Source organism: Macrosteles quadrilineatus, unplaced genomic scaffold, assembly GCF_028750875.1.
Source record: "Macrosteles quadrilineatus isolate MER2022 unplaced genomic scaffold, UCM_ALF_1.0 Scaffold_3__2_contigs__length_128488019, whole genome shotgun sequence".
In the NCBI taxonomy this organism is placed as follows: Eukaryota; Metazoa; Arthropoda; class Insecta; order Hemiptera; family Cicadellidae; genus Macrosteles; species Macrosteles quadrilineatus.
The window spans coordinates 120,277,727-120,303,980 of NW_026542596.1; the positions used below are offsets into that span (position 1 = coordinate 120,277,727).

At 37.4% G+C, this 26,254-nt stretch overlaps 2 protein-coding genes across 2 annotated transcripts; one reads left to right on the forward strand and one right to left on the reverse strand.

Moving 5' to 3' along the window:
- Nucleotides 1–735: 735 nt before the first annotated feature.
- On the forward strand, nt 736–1,839 carry LOC128991132 (uncharacterized). The gene has a single exon (XM_054413883.1). The coding sequence runs from the start codon at nt 803–805 to the stop codon at nt 1,733–1,735; it is 933 nt and encodes a 310-aa protein (XP_054269858.1). The 5' UTR covers nt 736–802; the 3' UTR covers nt 1,736–1,839.
- A 4,396-nt stretch (nt 1,840–6,235) lies between these two features.
- Nucleotides 6,236–26,043, reverse strand: LOC128989945 (synaptobrevin-1-like). Its single transcript, XM_054412111.1, has 6 exons — nt 25,699–26,043; nt 23,075–23,180; nt 19,024–19,102; nt 11,491–11,570; nt 7,563–7,614; nt 6,236–6,935 (listed from the first exon to the last, which is right to left on the reverse strand). Exons 2-6 carry the CDS (start codon nt 23,162–23,164, stop codon nt 6,886–6,888), a joined length of 351 nt encoding a protein of 116 aa, XP_054268086.1. The 5' UTR covers nt 23,165–23,180; nt 25,699–26,043; the 3' UTR covers nt 6,236–6,885.
- Between the last annotated feature and the right edge of the window lie 211 nt (nt 26,044–26,254).

The window sequence follows — 26,254 nt, forward strand, 5'->3', positions numbered from 1 at the left end:
ATACTTTATTTAGGCATGTGGGGAAGGGGAGACGGGGATTATGCGGGTTCGTGGCTGCAATAAGTGTTTTGAAGTTAGGTTAGATTAGTAAGGTAAAGTATAGGTTATAGTTGGCCGGGTTGTTTATTTATGTAAAATCTACAACGTTTTATCACTATTGGAACATTGGCTTAAACAACGAGGCTACGATTTCAAAAATGCTTGCATTTTTGAAATGGTACCGTTGTTTAAGCCAATGTTCCTATGGTGATAAAACGATGTAGATTTTACATAAATAAACAGCCCGGCCAACTATAACCTATACTTTAACTTCACTAATCTAACCTACCTTCAAAGGACTTAGTGCAGCCAAGAACCCGCATAATGTCCGGCCCCCTTCACCACATGTCTTTTCATATTTGTTGTATAATGAGTTTATACAGCAAGTTTGGTTAGGGTTGGTTAGTTTAGAATAGTTTCAATACAAAATACGAATATGAATACTATTACAGCAACCTTAACAGCAGTTCTGTCATGGCCGCCTTAGAGGCGGCCGTAAAGGCGGCCGTGGTTCTGCTGTATAGTTTCACTTTAACCAGCGCTTGTCACTTCTGCTAAGTGGTTCGGGACGGTTGTGCTACATGGTAAAAGTTTTTGCGCTGCGATTTGGTGTACTAATAGGGAGTTTGCGGGATCACATAGCTATTTTGGAGGGGATTTCTGGTGAATCCTGGGGGTTTTGCGGGTGATTCCTGGGGTAATTTGCTGTAGTGCTTCGTCTTCGTTAAACCAGTTTTCGCCAGTTTTAGTAGGTTGTTCCGAGATGGCTGACGTAATCGAACCTCAGTGCGATTCTTGCGAAGTGAAGTTTTTGGACAGTGTGCGTAGATCGCGGACTGACATTGTCTTGTTTATGGTTAATCACGGTGTGATGAGCCGGGAAAGTGCTTGCACTCGATGTGGTAATTTGTGCCCGCTGGTCGTGGACGATCTTACTTTTCGTTGTCGGCGCCGGTTGTCGATCAACAAGAAGAGAAAGCGGCAGTGCTCATTCAACGTCTCCGCGCGGGCTGGTACCTTCCTAGAGAACTCTCATTTATCTGTTGAGCAGATATTTGTCTTCGTATCTATTTTTCTTCACCTGAAACCACCTCGTCAGGCCTTCATTCGTCGGGAGCTGGGGATTGCCAGCGCGACCATTGTTGATTGGTACTCGTTCACCCGGGAGGTGTACGTCAATCACATGGTGGACCGTTCGGAGAGGATCGGTGGACCGCAGGCGGTTGTGCAAATTGACGAGGCGAAGTTCGGACGGCGGAAATATAATCGCGGGCGAATTATAGAAGGACAGTGGGTGTTCGGTGGTATTGACGTGAACACGAAGAGGACCTTCCTTGTTCCTGTGGAATCAAGGGACTCTGCGACTTTGCTGGCATTGATTCGCGAGTGGATCCTTCCTGGCACAACAATCATCAGCGACTGCTGGCGGGCGTACGACTGTCTAGGCCAGGAGGGGTTCAGGCATCTTCAAGTCAACCACTCTGTGAACTTCGTTGATCCCGAGACTGGTGCTCACACGAACAATATTGAGCGTGTTTGGAGGGAGGTGCGGGCAACCATCCCCCGGTATGGGATTCGGAAAAAACACTTTGTGGGATATTTGGCCGAATTCCAATTCAAGCAACGGTATTCGCCGCTTGAACGTATCCACCATTTTTTCAAAGCTGCTGGCCAGCTTTACCCTCCACAGCGCTGATGACGTCATCGACTGTTAGAAGGCATTGATTGCGTAAGTGTTTGTACGAGTTGTTTATTGTCAGTTAGGTTCTTAATTCACTTCCTGAAGTGTGGAATTGTGTAAATTGGTGTAATTATGATTTTTTGGACATACTTAGGAAATTAATATTTTCGGTCATATAATGACTTTTCCGCCCATCAGTAAAGTCTCTTAAATCTGCAACTTAAGCTTAACATGAATGATACAAGAAAAGTTGGAAAGTTTAACATTTCTTCTGCACGCGATGTTCAGCCCCATAACTTGATGAACTGTCAAATTGTCTAAATCGCGTCCATCAAATATCAAGTTTATTTTGTACTATTTTCCCTCGCATGTAGTTGTTATAACTGCAGGTGCATTCTGTAATGTAATGGAGTTTATAGGATCATCTCTTGAACTGTTTTATAAGGATGGGTCAATACAAGGTGTCTTCGAACTCTCTACCGACCTTTTGAGGTATCATTCCTAGATCAAAGACAAACTAAAATATCACGTAAAAATTTAAAAAACTCCAAAAATACCTATACGAATTGCCGTTTTGTTTTATCACAAAACTATTTTTTATTTGTTGATGGCTTCTTGTAGTGAGAAAAAGTATTATCTTGTTTAGATATTAAGTAATATAGATATAAAGTATTATCTTGAAAACTAATGATGTTTAGTTTCAAAATTGTGGCTCTTTAAAGTAGTTATTATTCCAAAGGCTTTCAAATAAACTATGATTTAGAGTAACATCCTTGTAAATCTGGGCAAGTTCCAATTCCATCAACTAGCAACTAGACAATCGATGCAGGAACACAACCTTCTTATTTTTATAATCAATTAAGCTAAAGATCAATGTGATGCCGTATAATGAATACATTAATTCAAGAGAAAATGTCGAAGGAGATGTTTCCTTCACAACGATTGATTTGTGACGTTTGTACTTTGTTAGGTTTATTAGACAGGAGAACCTACGATTAAAAACATTTGTCAAAGTCAAGCTTTCCTGCTAACGTGGCTACAAAGAGCGTCCGTGATTTGATATCTCCAACAAACTCTAGTCATGGCCATGTACACCAGTTAAAATTTGATATCAGCCCCATATTCTATTATTCCCCCCTCCCCTCTCAACTGTTCTAGCCAGTCGCACGTCTATAGGACGAATGGTTTCACCAAGTAGGCCAATGGTGGAAACGTTCTTCGCTCACTTTGTTATCAACTACTATGACAAATTTACGTCGTCCCTCAAAGAGAGAACAGTTAAAAAAGTAGTGGGGGAAATATAGAACTTGACACTGATGTCAGATGTAAGCAAGGACCTAGACTGCTTTGCGGCAACTGCAACTCTTAGGACTTAATTAGCGTATATTTTCATACTTCCTACATTTGACCAACTTGAAAATTAATGTTGGTTATCTTATGAAATCTCTCTGACGCCTATGTCTGCTGGAGGCATGGTTTCTTACAAAATTGTAAAACCTTAACCTGTATCCTGTACTTTTGCAACTTGACTGAGCGGAAAAGTGTAGAGGTGACATGCTCAAAAAGGAGGTAAACAGGATGCGGCTCCCCGTGTGCAGTGTCAGGCACCACCCAGGGTAGCACCCGCCATTCTGGTGGTAGCTGGAGTCATCTATGTCAATCCTTTTACAGCAGAGAGGAAGGCAATTTATCAGCAGGTTGGTGACAGCTGTCAGTAGACATGGTCATCCCAACGATGACGACAGATAGAGAGGACAATTGGACCTGTTTTATAGAGTTTGTCCAGGGTATTCTCTGGGCAAATAATGCCACTTGACCTTGACCAGGATGCAGAATAGCCATGAAATAACTGAATACCAGAAGAGAAACAGCGCAAGCCCTACAAGCTCAGGTCACATGTGTTCCTGACCTGAAGAAATAACAAACAATCCCATAATGACAGGTCTGTGTTGAACTTGGTTGAGGCGGTTCTTAGTGAGTAGTCTGATCAGTACAGGATATAGGTGAGTCAGTGGCTCAGTCGGTAGCGTCACGGGCTCGGTAGCGTCAAATGCTGCCTTGGGTCACAGACTTCGGACCCAAGGCAGCGATGTCGTTGGTTTGGATCGTGGTCACTGCCGCAAACATTTTATCAGTACAGTTCACCTTCGTACTGTACCAGCTCACCGCTTGCTTTGTTGGATACATTCCACTCATGGGCAGTTAGTCTATGTGGACAGGCAAGATTTAAAGAGGCCGCCAACCTATTAAAAAAATATATATTTATCTCACTACATACTGCCCACCTATTTCTATAACACATTTTCTCTCCCCTTACTAAAATAAAAAGTTTCTAGTCCACTTAAAGAGTACAATGAAATTCTTTACTGTTTGTAAGAAAAAAGATTCTTTAATGGTGCTAGAAGTCAGTATCTACAAATGGTTGATGGCAGAAAGAAGTTCCGGTACAGTAGTTCACGACATGCAGGTTACCCATGAGGAGTTGCTTGCTACTAATAATTCAAGTTGGAACACGTCCCGAATCAGTCGTTACATTTGGAATGGAACTCGGATGAGTTAGGTCTTAGCAAAGATCATCCTTTGTGATCCTTAAAGATAATGAAAAAAGTTTCTAAAAGCAACATTGTAATGAAGTAGATGAATTTATTTTTTCAAATGAAAACCTTCGGATTAACAAGATATACGATAAGTGGATTAAAATTACTGTATTATTGGTAATCCAATTTGTTGCTGTAGCTCTAGTTCCGACTAGTGTACAAGTAGTGCCATCAAGTTTCAGATAAACACAAAGAGAATTTGGGGTTCAAAAGAAAGCGTGGTCCTAGACCTATATTTTTTGGGGGGGTGGTCACCAGTGGGGGCCGAAGACTATAGTGGAATTTCATTAAAACGCGGTTTTTACTAGAAGGAATACAGCAAAAAATAACACATTTAGTTTAAAATTTTAAAAATACATATTTATAATTAAAGTTTTTGTAACAGACTCTCGCATCAAGGTTCTACCTATACACCAAGCATTATTGATTTGGACAAATACTCTTTAAACTGGTGCTGATGTGCATGGCAAACAAAAAATTTAATCCAAAATCAGACCAAAATTTTGAACCAGAACTTATTTGATCATAGAGGTCTTTGAGGAGTTGCACCCAACACGACTGCATTATAACTGAATAGTAAGCACTAAGCAGCAGTTAAGCTACACAAAGTTGCCCATTGCAGTCACTCACTGCCACTATGATTATGTGGATTTGGCCTAAAGAATTTGTTCTCAGTATTCTCATAGTGTGGTCATATTGGTTCGCATATTACTATTCTTAAATTTTATATCAGGTCCTCTAATTATTAAAAATTATGAATACTATTTAAATATTGGAAGTTTTAAAATTAGCTACCAGTACGGTATTCATTGAAATACATTACTGTAATTGCAAATTCCTAATGTTAAACTCAGATAAATTAACATGCAACTACCTTCAAGCTTTGCCTATTAATACAACCTCTTTATTCTTTATATTATTATATTGTAAATTGTAACTTCTTTATCCAATAGTCATTTTTTTTCAAGTTTTCAGTACTAGGTAAATGATGACATTAAATGCGGAAGAATTAAATTAATTATAAGAATGCCACCAAACGTCAGCATCGGACACTGCCATATATGCCTGAAAGCGTCCATCGTCTGTCGATCTTCTCTACTTCTCACAGCGTACAAAAAAAATAGTTAGACTCGAACGATTGCGAGTTTTAGGTTAGAGCTCTTCTTCTTTCCTACAGTTTGCCACAAGTGTATCCTATAGACTGCAATGAATTTTTTTTAACAATTTGCAATAAAAATTACTAAATTTCCCCTTAAAAATATAATAGTTTATCTGTAAAAAAAGATTTTTGGGAGGATTTTGACTGTGTTTTGTTTTACTGTGTATTAATAATGACAACCTTATGAAGAAGCGATTCTGTCCTTGCAACAACTGATGATGTGAGTCAAAATTAGTTGTCACAGCTATAATTTGGATTACCAACAATAGGCCTACAGGTATTTTAAACCACCAATAGTAGAAAATTGATTTTGGATAATATTGTTGTTGGTTCCATCTTCAACTATTGATAGAACTATGACATTATATTCCGATTTTATAGTCGCTGCCAGTTGTTCAAATCAAAATTAATAAACTTAGTTGAGCCACCGACAATGTGTGCTGATGTAAATTTCTGATTTTTGTAAAACAAGAACTTTTTAAACAAGTCAATCTTATGGGACGACTAATTGTTAAAGCATTTATGTCACATCAACTTAATGCTTTGTCAAGAACACATTAACTACTTAAGTAAAAAAAAACTGAAAGCAGAAAATATAGTATTAGACTGAAGTGCATTCTGTGAATTAATCATTCGAATGGCCTTAAAAAAAAGATATATGATACAAAATGGTACATACTTATGTGATGTTTACTTCATAACCGAAAACTCAATGATACTGTTTAACTATTTGCAATAAAAGATAGGAAAAATCAAAACTATGTTGAAAATATTTTATTATAAGCTATAAAGTGAATACATAAATATACTTTAATATTTAACAAAGCAGATTAACATAACAACTAACATTTAAAACAATATACTTTTAGAACTGAAACATGTAGCTGTAATGTTATGTGTTCACTTTACATTGCAGTGGATGGAATACTTATGTGTTAACAAATATTATGCTTGTATTATAGGAACTAGTTATATGCAAACTGTTCTGGTGTTAGGTTATTTCATCCATAAATAGCTACATATAAAAAATAACATATACTTTTTGAAAGAGAGACATTCTAACTGACCATGTCAAGAGTAGTATTTACAATTAACGACATTACACAGTAAGTAGAGAACACTGAGTGATATTGAAAGACAGACATTCATACAGTATACAACTGGCATGACGTATTACCATCGCAAAATCGGTTTGATTCTGAACTGGATTTCATCACATGCAATAATTGACATGAATATTGTTTTTACCTCAACATTAATAAAGCCGACCACCTAAATATTTATGTTTATTTGACCAATTAAAATTGAAATAACGATATGTAATTGAAAATTAATACTACTGGTAGTAATTGTAACTGAGGACAAAATAGTTTTTACAGTTGTGCGAATCTTGGTTCAGACAGGAATGTTCAAGGCTTGTTGGAGGAGTCGTCGCCTTCAATGCTGGAGTATATCCAAACTGCAACAACATGGACATTATTAAACACTCGTACAGCTACCCCCAGTCAGAGTCCAGCTATTCCAAACACAGCTGTTTCAAAAATCTGCCTATTCAATACATAATTCACCACATACGTCTTGTAAGCTAGGGATGTCGTCCTAAACGTCAGAAAATCTCACACTGTTATCGCAAATGTAGAAGAAGCTAGTAAAATCACAGAAATTAGCGATATCAATGTGCTGTCAGCAATGTTAGCAACACAGAGATTATTGAAGATTCTAACTATGATTTTGCTAACATCAGCAAGGCTATCTATGTCCTCGCAAACGTTGGGGATATTTGCCATGTTGCTTACCTCCAAATCTTCATGAACGAGGGCAAAATCATCAATCCAATGTGTTGCACTCAGCATAGCAACGCTGGTGGCGCTGCCTACGAATTGACAGGCAAAGCTCTCTCAAAGTACTTAACGCTTTTTACCATGCTGTTGGCATTCTGGGTTATAGTAGTATGTTTTCTGTGACTTGAGTCAATACCTCAACCAAATCGGTCTCTTTACACTCATGCTGAAATGTAACTTAACTCACTTAACTTATTGTCATAGGCTAATTATTTTAATTTGTCTGTTTACTGAATTTTACTCACCAAAAATGAGTATCAAGAGAGTTGCTCCAATTACTCCCATTATGATCATCATCTAAAAGCAAAAATACATCATTAAATAACACAATTAAACAAGTATTAGCTTACTATTATGGAACGTGATGTTCGACAGCCTTTTGAGATTACCACTAGAGAAAGGGATCATGATAACCACATACACCGATGACGCACTGTTGCTTGTGAGAGCAAAGAGTACACGGGATTGAAAGGAAAACTTTAGAGTATGCAAAGAAGGTTTTTGTTAAAAGTAGGGAAAGCATACAACACAATATCGCATGATGCGATCAGGGTTTTGACCGGAGCCATACCACACGACCTGCTCATTGAAATTAGGATTTTGGAAGACAAAGAGGCGGGTAGGACTACATCGGAAAGCAAGAGTGCCAGAAGAGAGGAGACATTGAATGAAAGGCAAATGCACTGGGAGCAGAATGAGAAAGGAAGGAAAACTTTCAGATATATGCCAAACATCAGAAGGAGACTTGAACAAGATTGGGAGATAGACCATTATTGGACGCACAGGACATGGAAATTTCAAGGCGAATTTGCGGAGATTTAACCTGGTGGATGAGGAAGTATGTAGATTCGGAGAAATAGAGACCAAGAGTCACAATTTGTTGAATTGTGTACTTATATAAGAGAGAAAGCAAATAAGAGAGAACTGGTAGAAGTTTTGTATAGGAAAGGTTTAGAGATGAGAAAAGAAAACTTGATGAGGGACAAGGATGTAATTGAGACGTTTAGGAAAGTATCTAAGGAAATTGTAAGAGGCAGGGACACATACAGGCTATTAAATTGAAAAAAAAAAACAATAAAAGGAAAGAAAACTTCCCGATGAGGGGTAGAAAAAAGGGTAGAGGGAATCCAAATTATCTCTACTGCTCAGGGTAGTAGGGGGAGGGGAGTCGTGCTGTTACGATTTTGGGACAAAGAATATGTCTGGAAGAGGATTGAAAGTGGCCGAAGCCCAATATGAAAGAAGATTTTTCACGGAAAGCGGCCAAGCAAATAAGTCCCAGACTTAAGCCAGGGGTGGCGGTTGGAACGAGGGGCTTTGGCCCCAGCAAGAGCCATGTTAATGATCATGATTTATTTAGCTTCTTTTACAGGCAAACCTTGTACCGTTACATGCAATGTGGAGTAAACAAGTTGTTGACAAAGTAAATAAATAAATAAATAAAAATGTCTTTATTAAGCGTTTCTCTGGTACACCAGCTTTTCAGAACAACTTTCGTCACTATGCTAAATATCTTATTCTACTATTTGGCCGTTATACACTTAGATAATTAAAATTTTTATAAAACACATCTTCAGGTTTTTCTTTAAATGTATTGCCGTCGGGCAGACCATTGTACAAAGAGGGACCAAAATATGAGAAGCTCTTCCTCCCAAGCTCTAAAGAAACTCTTGGGAGGTGAAGCCTCCCACCATGACGTGTCCTGCGCAGGGAAACCTCATTGCGAAGAGAACCCCTTTCGCGTAAATAGTAGGGCTTACAAAGAGACAACACTCTGTGGGTCATGCAGCACGTCAACAACTTAAACATGGCTTCAACGGGAAGCAGACTAGCTACTTCTCAAAAGGGAGAGACATGATCAAATTTTTCCAAAAAGAAAATGAAACGGATTGTGGAGTTTTGCAGACGATGCAACCGATTAATGTCTTCCCGAGAAATGCTGTTGTCATATGCAGGGAAGTAGTAGTAAAATACTGACAGTATTAGTGACTGCACAAGCTGAAGTTTTGCAGCCTCAGGCAACAAGCCTCTGAACCTATACAAACCTCTAAAGTATTTTGAGAAGCAAATGTCCTGCTCTCTCAAAAAACACCACAGTAGTCTGGCCACCTCTGAAATTCTAAGGTTTTGTATACAGTCAACCAAAACTTTATATGAGGGCTAAGGTCTCCATCTAACTCCAGTCACAAACAAGAGAGGTAGTTCAAATCCTAGACCAAAATTGTATTTGTAACTCCAGCCACTACTACTCTAGTTGGTTCCCATCTCAATGGGACGATTAGTCTCTTCACATTTGGAAACATTGTGAGAAAAAATTGATGTCAAGCATAAATCACGTTTTGCGGGTGGAATGAAGTGGTTTCAGTTGAAATGGAGTAAAATGTTTGGACATACGCACAAGGTAAGAAGGATAGCAAACATTTTTTTATATTATATGGCAATCAGGCTAACATCTACAATGAATACGGACATTTCTCTCCGTCCCTCTCTATATGACTAGTTTATCAAGAACTACTGTAAACCATGTCTTAAACATTCTGATCACCAAGCAAAGTATACTCAAATTCAATTACTGTCTCGATGGAAACTGATGAACACCTAATTGAATGTGTACGGCCTTCTGCAGCTTTCCTAAGCCACGTATGCACATTTTTCACATTCTGCATACACACCTGTCTGTCAACTGGAAACAGTAATCAACAGGGATTGAACCCTTCCAACAAACCTAAACGCAAACTTCATACTTAGTGGAAGTGTAGATTTTTCCTCATATTGTTTTGGCTACTTTGACCAAATCAATTGTCGTACAGGGGTGAAAGAGGGAGAATAGTAGTAGAAAACACCTTGACACCTTGAAAAACATTATCAGGAAGCCACAGAACTTTTTTTTATATTGTTGTAATGTCTGGAGAGTGGTGATACCTACCTAGTAAGCAACAGTTAATCATTTTCCAGTGGAGGGCCCCAGACTCCCCTGCATAACCCCTCCCTTAGGGTCATCCTAATTACGCCTATGGCAGCACTGTAACTAAAATGATTCCCAACAGCCACAATGATTACTGACTTGATAAACAGAGAAATGTGAGTGACGGAGACAGCTAATGTTGAAACAATGCCTTGCTGTGTAAGGCACACCATTGAGTGAAGCTCTCTTAGAGATGGACTCCGATCTGATGAAGATTTGCCATGCCTTTTCAAAGTCTTTCACCGTAATCAATCGAGAAAATGATTTAACACAATAATTAACGATAACAAAATTATAAAAAGTCCATAAACCACAAATGGTTTGCACTAAAAGTATTGTTACTCATATACTATAAAGTTTTGTTGGTTTGAATCAGTAGCATGCATATATACGAGTCATTCACTGTCTCTCGAGCAATTAATAACATATAATTTAAAAAAGGCAATGACAAAAACATCTGTACAAATTCAAGGGTAAAAATTAACTACCGTATTGGAATAGTAATGATTCCACTACGTGATGAATGGTTTAGCCACAAAGCAAGCGGAATGGTTTACAGACAGCTCAAATCAACCAATGGAACCGGGGCAGGGAGAAATTAAAATATCAGAATCTGTCTTGCTAAATATCTCTCCAGTTGGAAGCAATTGTTATTACGGAATAAAATGTGGGAAATCGTGAGAATTGGCTACAGGGCCATGAAAATGGATCTTCTCCGATATCAAAGCACTAAGCTCATAGGAGTTTTGGTGAAGGTTGGTTTAGAAATACAACCAATCTTGAACAAATTAGTAAGTAGAAGAAACTAGCAGGTTAGGAAAGCTCGACTCAGTTGGGTGTTCAGACATGGTAACGAAAAGGGAGATCATTTGGCCAACAAGGAGTGATCTGTGAAATTTGCAGGACCTGCATGGAACCATAATGTGGCATCCTCAAGACAACAGCAATGCAAGCGATCATCACTAGGGCACACCAAGACACAGGTAATGTCTTGAAAAGCTCTAATCATGGGGATTTTCAAATCCACAGGCTTGCAGAACACAAACACACAGGCTTACAGGGGTTAAGTTTATGGAGAAGTGCAAAAACTCTAAGCAGCTGACACTTCATACAGTAAGGTTTGATGCTGTTTGAACGGAGCCAGGGCGGCAAGCCAACCAATAATATGCTATTAAAATTATTGCTTAATCACCTTTTTATAAATTTACCTTAACATTTTTCCACCACATCTTTCGCTTTAACCTCCCAGCCGCTTGTTCAAACTGTGAGGCTCCTTGTTGGAGAATATCTGCAAAACATTAAAATCATGGCATGGAGACACAATAACTGATAAACTAAAATATAAACAAGTTTTTTTTAGTTTTATTAGATGTATGTGAGCAAGAGATTTTTTATTATTACAGTATATGAAAGAAATTTACTTAATTGTTTGACAGTCAACAAATTTAAAAACAGGAGCCGTTTGGCTTAAGGAATACTGTAATTTTATTTCAATGTATTTTGACCTACCTCGAATAGTTTTATATTATGTTCGCTTCAAAATAATTTGGAATGACATAGAGAGAGAGAGAGAGATTATAAATTAGTTTTATGAGAAACTGGTTTTAAATCATATTTGATAAATCTTAATTTTAATCTTAATCTTAATTCTTAAATGTGAAACTTGTGTTTGTTTGTTTGAAGTTCTTAAAAATCACCTTACTAATTTTTATGAGCATGGTAATAAAGGTAAACATTATTAAAATAACAATTTGAACTTAAATTGTAGTTTTATTGATACATGAATAAAAAATGCAAGCCCCAAAAAGAATAAGGTTATTTACATAATGTTAGGAAACTAATGGGGTTTGTAGATGGTCTGATGATAACCTGTGCTAATAGTTTTGTTGTTGGTGGTATTCTCTCACATCTTCATTCTTATTGTCTGGTGATAAACACTGCATTGCCGAACCGATGATTGAGGATGTCGACAGACTGCTTCCAGACCGCTGATTTGTATAAGGCTTATTATAATTAGGGTTAACAACTTGATTGTTAGTGTTTGAGAAGCGACGCAATTCAATGGCAGTAACTACTTCCATAACTTTCATTTTTGTCTCAACCTTTTCAGCTGGACTGAATTTTTTTACAGTAAGTGCAATTGACTTAAAAAAATGGTCAATCTCATCTTCTTTTTCAACCACTGGTTGAAAAGCTGTCTCAACAGTCTTCATCAAGAGCTCTCTTTCTTCCTTTCTTTCTTTCAGAGCTTTGAGTACAGCATCTTGGGTAGTAACCTTCTTCTTGTTTGGAACCGCCTTTTCCTTATTTTGGGTAACCGTATCCATTGCTGTATTTGTAGCTGAACACGTAGCCTGTAAATCATGAATATCCTCAACATTTGGTGCCGCGAGTTGAGAAACATCTTCAGCGAGTGAATCGTCAGAAACCTCGTTAGCATGGGCATTCGTAAGAACACTGAAAAAAAACATAACATCAGTGTATTATTGTGATCCATTACATATTCATATTACCTACGAGTAAAATCTTTTTAACTTAATTTGTTTTAAAACTCAATAATATTAAACATTTTAGCTACAAAATTTACTGCGAGTCTCCAGACTTGGAAAGCTGTAAGTTAAATTTAACTTCTGAGAATTTCAATTGGCTGCCATTTTTTACTGGATTGAGATAAAGACCTCTAATTTGCGTTGTTGGTTTTCTTTTACAAGGACCTTCAAAATGAGGGGTCACTCGATGGGTCTTTGTGTTTGAAAATTTTGAGTTTCCCCCAAAATCCCCCATTTTGGGGATGTACACCAAGTGACGGTTATGCCCAAAAAGTACTTCATAACATGTCATCAAGGTGTGCCGAGTTTAGTTTTTCTAGTATGGGCCGTTAAAAAATAACAGGGGGTCTCCACACATTTTACTAACCCTGTATAAACAAACCATATATTTACAATGATATTTGTCGTAAAATCGAATTTAGTTATAAATATACATGATTTATTTTCTAATGGAGTTTGGGTTTATGGGTAGGGGAGTGATGGTGTGGATGGGAATGGTGTCTGGATTTCTGAACAGTATGAGTGTTATTTTTTTGAGGGGGTCCCTGATGTACCCATTTCAAGGACAAGGACCCATTCACAGAAATAGATGTGTTTTAAGATTAAGTACTTGACACTTACACTCGCTCATTTTCCGTGTCGTCAAGGAAGCTCAACATATCCCAGTAATTAGCCTTCTTTTTCTTTGCAGGCTTTCCCGTCGATGTTAGATCGTCCCTTCGACTTTTTTTGTAGTAGTCACGAATATTTCTCCACCTATTTTTACAGGAGGTCCCTGAAATAAGGAAATGTTCCATGTATAGTCAATACATAACATTAACTCGATAAAACGTTAAGTGATTATGCATACTCATTTTATTTTCAGGTTGCTGGCAACTGGCGAATCTCTTCGTTCGTTGGCTTTTTCATTCAGAATCGATCATAGCACAATATCAAAATTTTTACCAGACGTTCTAAAATCACTAAAACGTGGACTAGAAGGAAAAGTTTTGCCCGATCCATCTCAGATAGACTGGAATGAGAAGGCAGATCAGTTATGGACTCGATGGGACTTCCCCAACTGTGTTGGGGCAGTTGACGGGAAGCACGTCAGGATAATATCTCCAGACAACTCTGGAAGCCTTTTCTACAACTTCAAAGGATATTTTTCAATTGTTCTTTTTGCATTGGTAGACGCCAACTGCAAATTTACTTTGATCGATGTTGGTTCTTATGGTAAAGAGGGTGATGCGGGAATATTTTCGAAATCAAGCCTCGGGAAGGTGGTCGAACAAGAAGAAATATTTCCCCCACCAAGACTTTTGCCCTCTTCTGATTTGAAGCTACCACATGTTATTATTGGGGACGAAGCTTTTCGTTTGGACACACATGTTTTTAAAGCCGTACCCCCAAAAACAAGCTGCTGTTGACATCAGAAAAAGGAACTACAACTTCGCTCTGAGCAGAGCTCGCAGAGTCACAGAAAATGCTTTTGGCCTTCTATCCGTTGTATTCAGAATATTTTCACACCTATAAATTTGAAGCCGGAAACAGTAGACTTGGTAATTTTTGTTTCCTGTTGCCTTCATAACCTGTTACGAGTTGAGTTTCTGTCTAACAGTCCTCCCCCGGGTCCATTGGAATATCCAGTCATCGAAATGCCAGCAGAAAATATGATCCCCCTGGCTTGGAACGGTGGATTTGTGAAAAGTGAAGGATTCAAAGTAAGAGACACATTCACTGAATATTTCAACAGTGCTTTTTTAGAAAAAAAGAAACAAATAATGTTCAAAACAAAGAAAAATAGGTTAGGTACTTAAATAATCCTTTAGTAACCTTCAATAGGGTCAATAGGGATACCCGACCTCATAGTTACAGACAATAAGTAACCAATCGTTATAGACCCTATCATTGTAATTACTGTATATATAATAAAGATTACTGTTTTTTTTTTTTTTTTGCTTAGACCTGTTTCATTGTTTTTTACCCCAAAAATAGTTAGGCCTATTTCCAAGATGTCAATAGGTGTTGGAAACTATTCTTTAATTGCAATGTGCAAGTAAACATTCAAGCAAACATTGCTCATATTAAAGTAGGATAGCCATGATAAATTAATGTGATGATAAAAGAAAACTCTAATCAGAATCACTTCCAGTTACTAAGTATATATATTTTAATATACCGTACCAAAACTGTTGGGTAAACCAAAGTTTTAGGTTACTGTTTTACAACTTACATGCGTAATTGTTCAATTTCATTTTTATGGTATAGCCTCTGGATCACTGATTTTTACAACAAAATGTTTAAATTACCTGTATCTGTCAAGTGATGGGGTAGTTGTTGACTACAGCTGTTTCGTTTTTACAAACAAATCTTAAGGTCAATGTTGCATTGATTTATTCCAAGGAATGGTCGTCATGAAGTTTAAAGTTCAGTAATAAAACTTACACTGAAAACCTCCAAAAGTAAAAACTGTCATTAGAATATTAAATAATATATTATTTACAATTCAGCCATACGCATCTTAAACCACAACAGATAAAAGCAGATAATGGGTGGCGGGTTATCACTTCCGGCACACGACAGACATGACCTTCCTTCTACCGGCGCCGCACGTGTCTGATGTCTAGTTTTTTGTGTATTTGTGTTTTGGCCTATTAATGATTAATGTTTCGTGTACGTGTAAGTTTCATTTGTGAACTTTAAACCTCATGACGACTATTGCATGTAATAAATTAATGCAATATCGACTTGAAGATGTGTTTGTAAACACGAAACAGCTGTAGTCAACCAACTGTACTATAGGATCACTTGACGGATACAGCTAATTTTTAAACCTTTGGTTGTTATTGTTCAGTTTTTACATAGTAAAGATGTACTAGTGGCATGTAGGGGGTTGAGTCCCTAAAAAGCTCAAATGTAAAACAAATTATTGTAATATTTAAACATACTAACAATCAAATGATCTTTCACGCACATCTCTGAAATCTGTAAGTTATTAATTTTTGATCACTTAAGTGAAAGTATAATATTTCTCAATTATTTGTTTTTACTAGTAAACAAACTTCCCACACTCTAACATAAGAACCAAAAGTACTGTAGAATTATAACGACATGCATTTGTAATTAAATGTTTAATGTAAACAAAGCTAAGGTATTTTTCAATTAAAATTAATCTGAATACAATATATTTTTTTTTAATTTCTCATTTTATAGTAGATTTGGACATATTTTGTTATTCATCCTGACCAAAAAAATTCAAACTATATTGATATGAAATTATAACAACTAATGGTAAATACATATTACCTGTTTTCCCAAGTTTTTCTCCAATTTTACTCCAAATTACATCTTTTTTGGCGTTGTTTTTGTACTCTGGGTCGTTCAACTTCCACAGCACATCATGTTGAGACACCAACTCGACAAGTTCTTCCTCTTCGGTCGAAGAAAAACGTTCATCCATAACTCTTTTTACAGCACAAGACATAATGAAACTGCACGGTCACAATATTTTATGGCTCTTCTCCGCTGGCAGAATCCGCACTGCTACTGCTCTCAGACCAGTATGATTTCTCCGCCATGCGGAACGGAAATTTCGGGATGCGGAATCGCAAGTCAGTGGAACCGCATACATGGGAACTCCATTAAACCAGTGTCGTTTTAATTCCGCAGCGGAAAAAATCGCACCGCACGGCGGAGATTCCGCATCCTGTGGCCTTATAGGAGAAGTGCTCCGCCGTATCTTAGCAAAATGTATAATTCTTGCTACTAGTGATGAAGTGCAAAATACTTACTACTAAAGAAAATATACTAAAGTATATACTAAAGTAAATACTACTAGTGAAGTTATTGAAATATGTGGCACTGATCAACTCTGTGTAGGATTAAAAGCAGGAATTGAAGGTACAATACATTTTATGAGAGACCAATATGAAGAAAAATGTCAAACTGAAGAAGACAGCTGTATGATAATGGTTGATGCTGACAAGGCCTTCAACAGGATAAACAGAGTTCATGCGGTATGGCAGGCAAGAATTAAATGGCCAAGGGCTGCACGATTTATTTTCAACACATACCAGAGTAAGGCTGCACTAATTATGCCAGGAAGTAAAAAACAACTGTATAGCAGAGAAGGCGTTACTCAGGGAGACCCATTATCCATGATATTATATGGATTAGCCACTTTGCCGTTAATTAATGAATTAAAAACCATCACAGATACAAACCAAGTATGGTATGCGGATGACTCATCATGTCAAGGAAAACTTTATAATGTGGTGAAATGGTGGGAGAAATTACAAGAAATTGGGCCTAAATATGGTTACTACCCACAAGCTCACAAAACTCGTTTGATTGTTGGATCTGAACCATCAACATTAGACCTATCCAACATATCAGGATTAGAGATTGTTACTGGGAGTAGTTATTTAGGAGGATTTATTGGATGTGACAAAACTGAAAAAGATGTCTTCATTAAAAAGAAGGTAGAAAAGTGGAATAGTCATTTGGTAAGTCTGGCGAATGTAGCTGAAAAATATCCACAATCAGCACACACTGTTGCCACAAAATCCATACAAGCTAAATGGAATTTTTTTCAAAGAGTTGTTGAAAGTGAAGACATTAATTTCCATCCAATAAAAAACTCAATAGAACAAAACCTATTTCCTGCTTTATTTGGCTCTCACCTGAACCAAGATGAACAAAAAATATTACATCTGCAAGTAAAAAATGGAGGAATTGGTTTAGTTGATCCTACCGCTCAGGGAAAAGCATTGTTCCGAGCTTCAAAGAGATGTTGTAAATTCATCATAGACTCCCTAAAAACTAAGAGGAAAATAAGTATGCAAGAACATGAACATTTGATTATCACAAAAAAGGACTTGAAAGAGGAGAGAAGATTAGAAGAAAGCATTTTGAAATCGACTATTCAAAATCTTCCTCTAAAACAACAAAAAATTATCTTGCGAGGAGCAAATACTAAAGCGAAACACAGTGGATGGCTGTCATGTATGTGAAAACTCCTATACCTCCCCTCTTCATGTGATGGTTGTGGCAAAAACTTCAATATGGAACATGCCCTTAACTGTAGCACAGGTGGTTTGATAATAAGAAGACATAATGAGGTAAGAGATACCCTTGGAAGCTTGATGGAGAAACATGGGGAAACTGTGTTCGAGAACCAATGATCTCTGAGCAAGGGTCATTTGATACTGCAGCACTAAAAGCAGACTTGGCTTGTAGGGGTGTGTGGGAGGTTCAGACGGAAGCATTATTCGATGTACGTGTCATTGACACTGATGCTCCGTCGTACTTGAACCTCCCATACAAAAAAGTGTTGGAGAATGCAGAAAGAGAGAAGAAGAGGAAATATTTAACAATAACAGAAACCAGAAATGCATCTTTTACCCCACTAGTCACGTCTGTGGACGGAATGCTGGGCAAAGAGTTTAAGACCTTCCTCAGAGCAATGGCAGAACGCCTAACAGAAAAATGGAATAAACCTTACAGTTTAGTGATGAACTGGATAAGGGTAAAAACCATCTGTGCGACGTTAAGGGCCAGCAGCATGTGTCTAAGGAGGACAAGGAAGAAGTGGAGGACCTTTAGAGAGTTTGAAGATGGGGCTGGAGTACCAGTTATTTATTAATTTAAATAACAAATGTTTTATTATTTTTCTATGTCAAAATTGATGATATTAAAGTGTTTTGCTTTGTTGAGAACCAAATACGAAGATAAGTTATAGACCCTAAATCTAAATATAAAAAATTTAATAATGAAATAATAACGGTGTGTTTATAGTTAATTTTTTGGACTTCAATGTTATCAAGAAAATAATAAAGATTACAGTACCATGTTATTTTTGCCACATCAATTGCGTTGTTTGCATTTAATTTCAAAAATCAAAACTCAAAATAATTTATTGGCCTACTGTAATTAACTTCTAACTGATGTAGGAAATAAAATTTACTACACTAACATTTAAATTAAATTTAATTAGTCTAAAAACAAACATGAAACATATATTTACACTACGTTTGCCTATTGATTTTCATGATAATTAAATAGTCCAATCAAAATAGATCACAACTTATACCATTTAACTAGGAGATCTATTTAACTGTAAATAGATTATTTGTCATTAAATCTGGTTATAAGCCATCTCATCGTTTGACCAACTTTCGTTTCAGTAAATTAAAAGGATAATCTACATACCAGCTCTGTTGTCAAGTTCAGACAGTTTCTGATCCCTCTCAAGGACTTTTTCCACATTCACTCTCATGATCCCGACCACCTGAAATAATAAAGTTAAATTAATTTTTTTTTTACAAAAAGAAGATTGTCAATCTTTATTCCAATAAACCCAATACACTTATTGTCTACTATTCTGGTTATTCCCCGGTCTAGGTGCCGATTAGGCCCCTCCATCTTTTTCCATACCCCTTATAGTTTCTCATTAACTATATTACAATTGAATACAACTAACATCATATTACTCACAAATCTAAGAGTAGTCACACACAAGTACCTATTCTTTTAGTGTCTTGACAATTAAAACCAATTGTCTAAAGGCTAGATACAGGTTAAATCACAGCGACATCACAGCTGACCTTCTAAGAGACAGTGTAGTCGACCAACTCCAGTCAGATCAGATGTGATTTCAATTTTTGACCACCATGGCAGGGCCACCACTAAAGGAATTGAGTTAAATGTGTACGACAGCACACTAGGCCTCAACTGCTTGCAGTGGCCAGAGCCCCCGACTTTGCTAACCACCAGAGAAGGTGCCACCAGCCAAAAATCATCAGAATCATATGGTGCACTGTTAGTACTAGCGCAACTCTGTGGCGACACCCTGTTTTTCTCCAGTGTCACTTGTGACCATTACCAGTAATGATTGTTCTGGTAGTATACATTCTCGGAATCTGATTGTGGTTCCTGTGATCATAATCCTTTCTTTCAATCGTCTGAGTAGTTCGTCAAATGTATCAACAATGATTCGTGCAAATGTGTAAAACTTATCCAGGTTGTTTCTGAGGTCCACATAATGAGTAAAAACACTCATCTCGAACTTTGATCGCGTAAAAATGGGTATATGCAGTATTTTTTCCCTTTTATTCTGCAAATAAATAACCTTAAAGTTAACCCACAAGTTTCTTCCAAATCTACCACGATAAGTAGAAAACAGTTGAACTGAGCATGTGTAGTGGCTGATGAAGTGGCTTACCACACAATGTTACTCGCCATCAAACACCCTTCCAAAGTGGCCTTTCGTGCCCTAAGTGGCCTGGTGTGTGAAGGCCCTAAGATACTAGCTATATACTTTGATTAAAATAGAGCCCCAAGTTCTTGATCTAAACAAATTCTTGATGTCACTGCATTTTCAAGACAATTATCATATCCCAGTGATGGCCGGAGACAATTATTATGTCTCCACAAGAGATGTTAACAATTGTTCAACTATCGCGCTAGATGATTATGGTGTCTCCACTACCATAAAAGAAATCCACAATTTTGGCGCGGTTGCGTAAGGTGTTGATAATGCCTCCATGAGGGACCGCGTCTCGTTGTATCGCCGTCTAGTTGTACCTCGGACCTAGGGACAACTAGTCGTAAACAACTAGACGTAGGTACAAATAGATGGGGCATACCCGGCCAGTTATCCCTGCAGATGTTTAAGAGGTAGGCCTACAACCTAGACGCAGAGACAACTAGACGTAAGTACAACGAAACGTGTTTGCCACCGTCAAGTTGTACCACCCAGCTTGTACGGATGCATCTAGTTGAACATACGTCTATTTGTCCCTACATCTAGTTGTACCTCCGCCTACTTGTGCCTACTAGTAGTCTATGGTTGTATCTCCCCTTCGATTAAACACCTTTTTAAATGGTTACCGAATGAGTGCCTGGTTTTAATACCCTTATTTAAATCAGAAACTGTGTGTTTTGTGTCAATTGAGTAGCATTGCAAAATATTTTTTTCAACTTAGAATTGGTGATTACTAAATGTTATATACTAAACATTTGCATGCAATTTCATACATTCGTTCCGACCATCTTTACATTTGTAGTGCAAGTTTACTTTGTTCAACTATCTTACAAGTTTTGTTGTAAATATATTGTCGTAATATATATATTAGTAAAATAGTTTTCCGGATAACTATCCTTGAATGTTCTTGTTTTACGTTGTTAATTTAACCCTGAGCTCTAAAAATTGTTTAATGTAGGCTCTTCTGCCCTGTAAAATACAATAAGAAAATTGAATCAAATAAATATCTTTGAATGTTTTCTTTTAAGTTGTTAAACTAACCTCAAGCTTTGAGAATTGTTTTATGGAATGTGTCCTGCAAATCCAATAAGAAAATTGAATCAAATAAATAAAATTCTTATCATAAAAGAACAATAATTGCAGCATGCATATAATTTTCTGAAAATGGATAGTTCTCCACATAGGCGAAGCCTGTGCGTAAGAAACGAGTTGACATCAGTCATTATTTGACATAGTCTTGGTTAACCTAATTTACTTCCACTATAATAATACCGGGTGCGGCAAAAGTCAGTATACCGAAAAAGCAGTTAAACTGTAGCTAGCATTAAACATAACTATAAAAGTATAATTTTAATGTACCTGTTAGAGAAGCTGCTCAATGTGACCACCATCATTGTCTATACACTTGTAGCACCTTTTCAACACTGACTTACACATTTTGTTGCATAGTTGTGGTGTGAATAAAACATCAAAATGTTCCGTTATCAATTCTTTTAAATGTTTTCACAATTTTCGGAAGTAGGCCACTTTTTGAAGTTGAAGGAGTTAGATTTTCGTAAAACGCTAAGAAGTGTCTTGTAGAAAATTTAATTCTGAACCTACGATTTTTCCTCAAATCCCTTCTAGCTCTTACCGTTTTCGAGCTACAGCCGTTTAAAAAAAACGTGTTTTTCCCAAAAAACGGGGGTTTTAATGGAATTTGTTGGGGGGTTGCATTTTGAAAATGTAACTTTTTGGGATTTTCCTGGTGGTTTGGGACCTAGACGGACCTCCACAAAAAATCTCAGCTCCCTAGCTATTCTAGAAGTGCCTAATCTTTTGTATACCTGATCAGTGAGTTAATGTTGTATATATTGACGCTCAACGGTCTGCAGCGGTACGCTGACTTTTGCCGCACCCGGTATAAGTATTATTCACTTTCTTAGGAGAAAAACGTCCAATTATTTCTAGCCACAACAGATAGGTTTAGACAACTAAGCATTATAAGGATAAAAAAAAAATTAATACAGGATTTGTATGGACTGATGATGAAAATAATCCAAAACAAGAAGCTCTCAATGTAGGGCCTATGTCCCAGATCATAAAATGCAAGCAACTAATCAAAACTGTTAAATTCAAATACTTAAATTCAAATAACTTGGTCATTTTCAAATAGACAACAGCTTTCAGATTACCTTTCAATATAAAAATGCATGCTGCACTATTTTAAAAATAAGTTTTTAAAAAATAATTGGTAGGACTGTGGACAGATTTCTTAAAAAGATTAAACAATGACACAGTATGTTCAGATATCTAGTTATTATTGTTTAGGTTATGTATTAATTGGTACTTTGGTCAATTTGAGTAACCCCTAAACAAGGTGATTGATCTAGGATCTTCCTACTAGTCGTTAGTACAAATAGTCGGGGGTAGTTACAAATAGTCGTAGGTACAACTAGACGCAGACGTATGAGGTACAACTAGAAGGTAGCGTACACGACAAAGTTGTACCCTGCAGATTTTTAAAAGGTACAACTAGACGTAGGTACAACAAGACGTGTGTGCCAATGTGGTTGTATCTACAGATTTTGGACGAGGTACAACTAGACGGCGACCCCTCGATGACAGTAGGAGGGGTCCTCAATTTTGCCGGATTTACAAGGGCTGATGATGCTATCACGAATCATAGGCATGAACCATTGTAATGAATGTACACGCTCGCTATACCAAATTTATCGATTATCAATTTCTTAAGACAATGATGCACCCTTTGGTAGGCTACATCTTTTTAAAACTTGATCACAAAATTCACCTCTTAATCCAGGTATTTTTCATAGTTGAAAAAACTAAGGGCTTAAACACAGTTTTAGGGTTTTCACAGTCGAGTGAGTAGCCTACCCTGATTGTACAATAGATAAGCAGTAGGCCTACAATGGCCATTTCATAATATGATTAAAGGCTACCAAAGGCTTCAGGGTATATCATACACAGTACCTACAATTTTATTTTTTCACCTACCTCATCCACCTGGGCCTGGGACTGTTGAATCCTCTTGTTTGTGTCGTTCGCGTTGGCGCCAGAGGAGCCCCCTGTCCCGTTGTAGTCCATAGCTGACGTTGATACGCTAAACAGAAAATACATCATTTGAAACTTAAACAGTAGACAATCCCAGTAGCACATCCCACTAACAAAAACAGTGAGATTATGGTTGTAAAAGACAGCTTTTAAATTATTTATAGGCATTTTAGTTGAATAAGCCTAACATTTAGACCGAGAAAAACTATGATTGCTAAAATGTAAATCACATAGGCTACCCAATCTAAAAAGATTTCAACCACGTTAACTTAAAAGTCGATTGTAACTTAATGAATTATTTTTACAGCCTAGTTAGTAAAACCTATAAGGCTTAATAGAATTAGCCAACATTTTATCTGAAATACAGTAGTTAGGCCTGCCTACTACTTTAAATTGAAGATTTAAAATATCCACGAGGCTAACTTACAACTAGGCATTTTAACATTTTAGCTACAGGAATAGTACATTTTTTTCATTCATATGGACCAGCGACGCAAATATGCAACGGCTGGTAACATAAAATAAGACTGACGTCGCATATTTGTGTCCGTGTAATTTGTTATAAAAAAGGTTTAATATCTTCGTAAGGCCGCACACTGGTCAGACAAAACGGTTTTTGAGAAAACGTTTTGTTGGAAGCCGTCTTGTCAGAAAACAAAAATGTCGCATTGGTGTGCGGTGGTCTCAGACAAAAGACAAAAACTGGAGGGAAGACTAATTCAGTCACCCGTAGACCAGTGTTGTGAAAAACCAGGGATTGTGTGGTGTATTATTATAAAAAGGAGGCACCAAAGCCCTTTTTTTATCCGATAAAAGTATGGCAAAACAGCATACTTTTTACAGTAGGCCACCTAGCCTGTTGTAAGCTAGTAAAGGTTATAGATGTTTCAGGTATTACAGTACATCAGTGGTATTACAGACCAATATCAAATTTTACTAGGTTAAAGCTAACGTCCGAAAATTAATGTTTAGGAGACTAAGTTGTAATGGCTACGTACAAACTTAAATAGTACAATTACATTTTGTGGTTTATTTAAAACTTGCTCGGAGGTCAAAATAGTTTGATTCCTTCTGGGGGTCAGATTGAACACTTAACCGCATAGCCCACATGGGAATGTTTGACTTCTATTGTCATATTATTATATCACCATGACAGTAGGATTAAAACTTAACAAAGTATATCATTTCATTATTGTTTGTTGATACCGTACTGAACAATATTTATCTTGGGCCAAACTTAGTTGTCAGTTGATATGTTTCAACTTGTTAATATCGAAATATCGAGAACAAAATCATCGATAATAATGAATGTTCCCTTTAACAGGAAAGTACCGGTACCGTTTAGTTTAACATAAGTTTTCCATAAGTTATGCCCAGTCAGAGGCTACCGTAACTACAGCCATAATAAACTTGAGAATTTAAAAGGACTCTAGATGTTTTAAGGCAGTATGCTTTAGGTAAGTTACCTAATATAGTACAGGCATGAATCATTACTTTTGAGTTAGGCTATAAGGAGGCCACTTATTTTAGAAGGAATTTTTACCGGCGACCAAAATAACTGAACAGAACATACTTTAATTGACATACTGTCCAAATTCAACATGATTAAGATTAGGCCTAAGTTAGCGGCCTTTGATTTCTGCCTTCCAGAAGGCAGCGATGTAGGCACCCGAGGATTGAGATGAATGCGTCGCCGCCAGTAAGTTAGCTGCCACATGTACTCCGCCAAGTAGGTATACAGGGTGTTGCGGCTGTTATTTATGTTATGTTGGGTTATCATTAACACGTTCGCTGCTACGGACGTTCCGGAACGTCAGCCGGGCCACGGCGCCAGGAGCTAAGAACGTTCCAGAACGTCACCGTTCAATGTTGTTTAACGTTGCTATGGATAAGCCAGCACGTCACAAGCGTTCTATATTTCTTTGCAGCTCGTGGGGACGTACTTTTCTGACAATAAAAAATATAGTTTCCCAAATCACCACCAGGGTCGTTTGGAACAGGGCTTTGTTTTACCTCTTTCCTGCTAGATAGCGACACTACTTTACCGACTGTAACCTGGGTAGTGCTGCTATCTATCAGAATCCCTTAGTACTATATCCAAAGCCAGTTTTATTGCAGAACATTGCCATCCAATATAACTACTGTTGTTTTTACTGTAATTCAGTGTATCGGTGGCAATGTCACGCAGCGGCCGAGCGTAGTTCAGCAACTGGCGCCGTCCCGGCATCTAGCGCTCAGCAGCGAACGTGTTAATATGTTTGTAGGACGTTCCTCGTTTTGTTGTGAATTGAATGATATCAGATGAGTAATCACTCAGGACACTGACCCAGATACAAGCGCCGTGACAGGTGATGCACAGTTTGCTCTTGTGAACTACCTGATCTTAGAGGGGAGTACCGTAGGCCTAGCTTAGTCTAGCCTCAATGACATTATTAGACATAGGCCTAAGTTAACCTAAGTTAATTTAATATCCGGGCTAGGCCTTCTGCCTAGTTCTAATCTAGTCCTATTCAAGTAAATGGAGTGTGATGTAAATATAAGGCAGACATTTCCGGAAACTAACTTACCTGATTCAAAATCAAAGCAACAAATCAGACAAAATACTTTTGATGAACGCTAGGCCTAATAAGTTCCTCTCCAGCGATGCGTTGGTTGACAGGATTTAGGTTTAGATTGGAACGATTGCTGCCGTGAAATGAAATTGAATGAATCTCAATCACAGACAGGAAAACACCAACTCCAAAAATAATTTATAAATAATTAGCAATCAGTCCTACGTCAAGAGATCCACTAGAGAAATTGACAAATATTATTGAAGTCCAACATTAAACACTATTTGACACTTCTAAACTAAAAGATTTCCCGTCCCGACATAACAGAACAGAACAGACTACGAGCGTCGAGCAACCGAGCAACGATAACGAACGAAACGAGCAACAGTTGTTCAGTTGTTCCCGTTCTACTGTTCCACTCCACCTTCTCGAGTCTCGACTACGTCAACGTCACTGTCACTGAGTAGTGAGTTCTCTAGGAACAGTTTCATGATTCGTCAAGACCATGCATGACGCAACGCAAGGAATTAAAATGAAAACTGTCTTTAAAATTTTACACATCATTAATCAC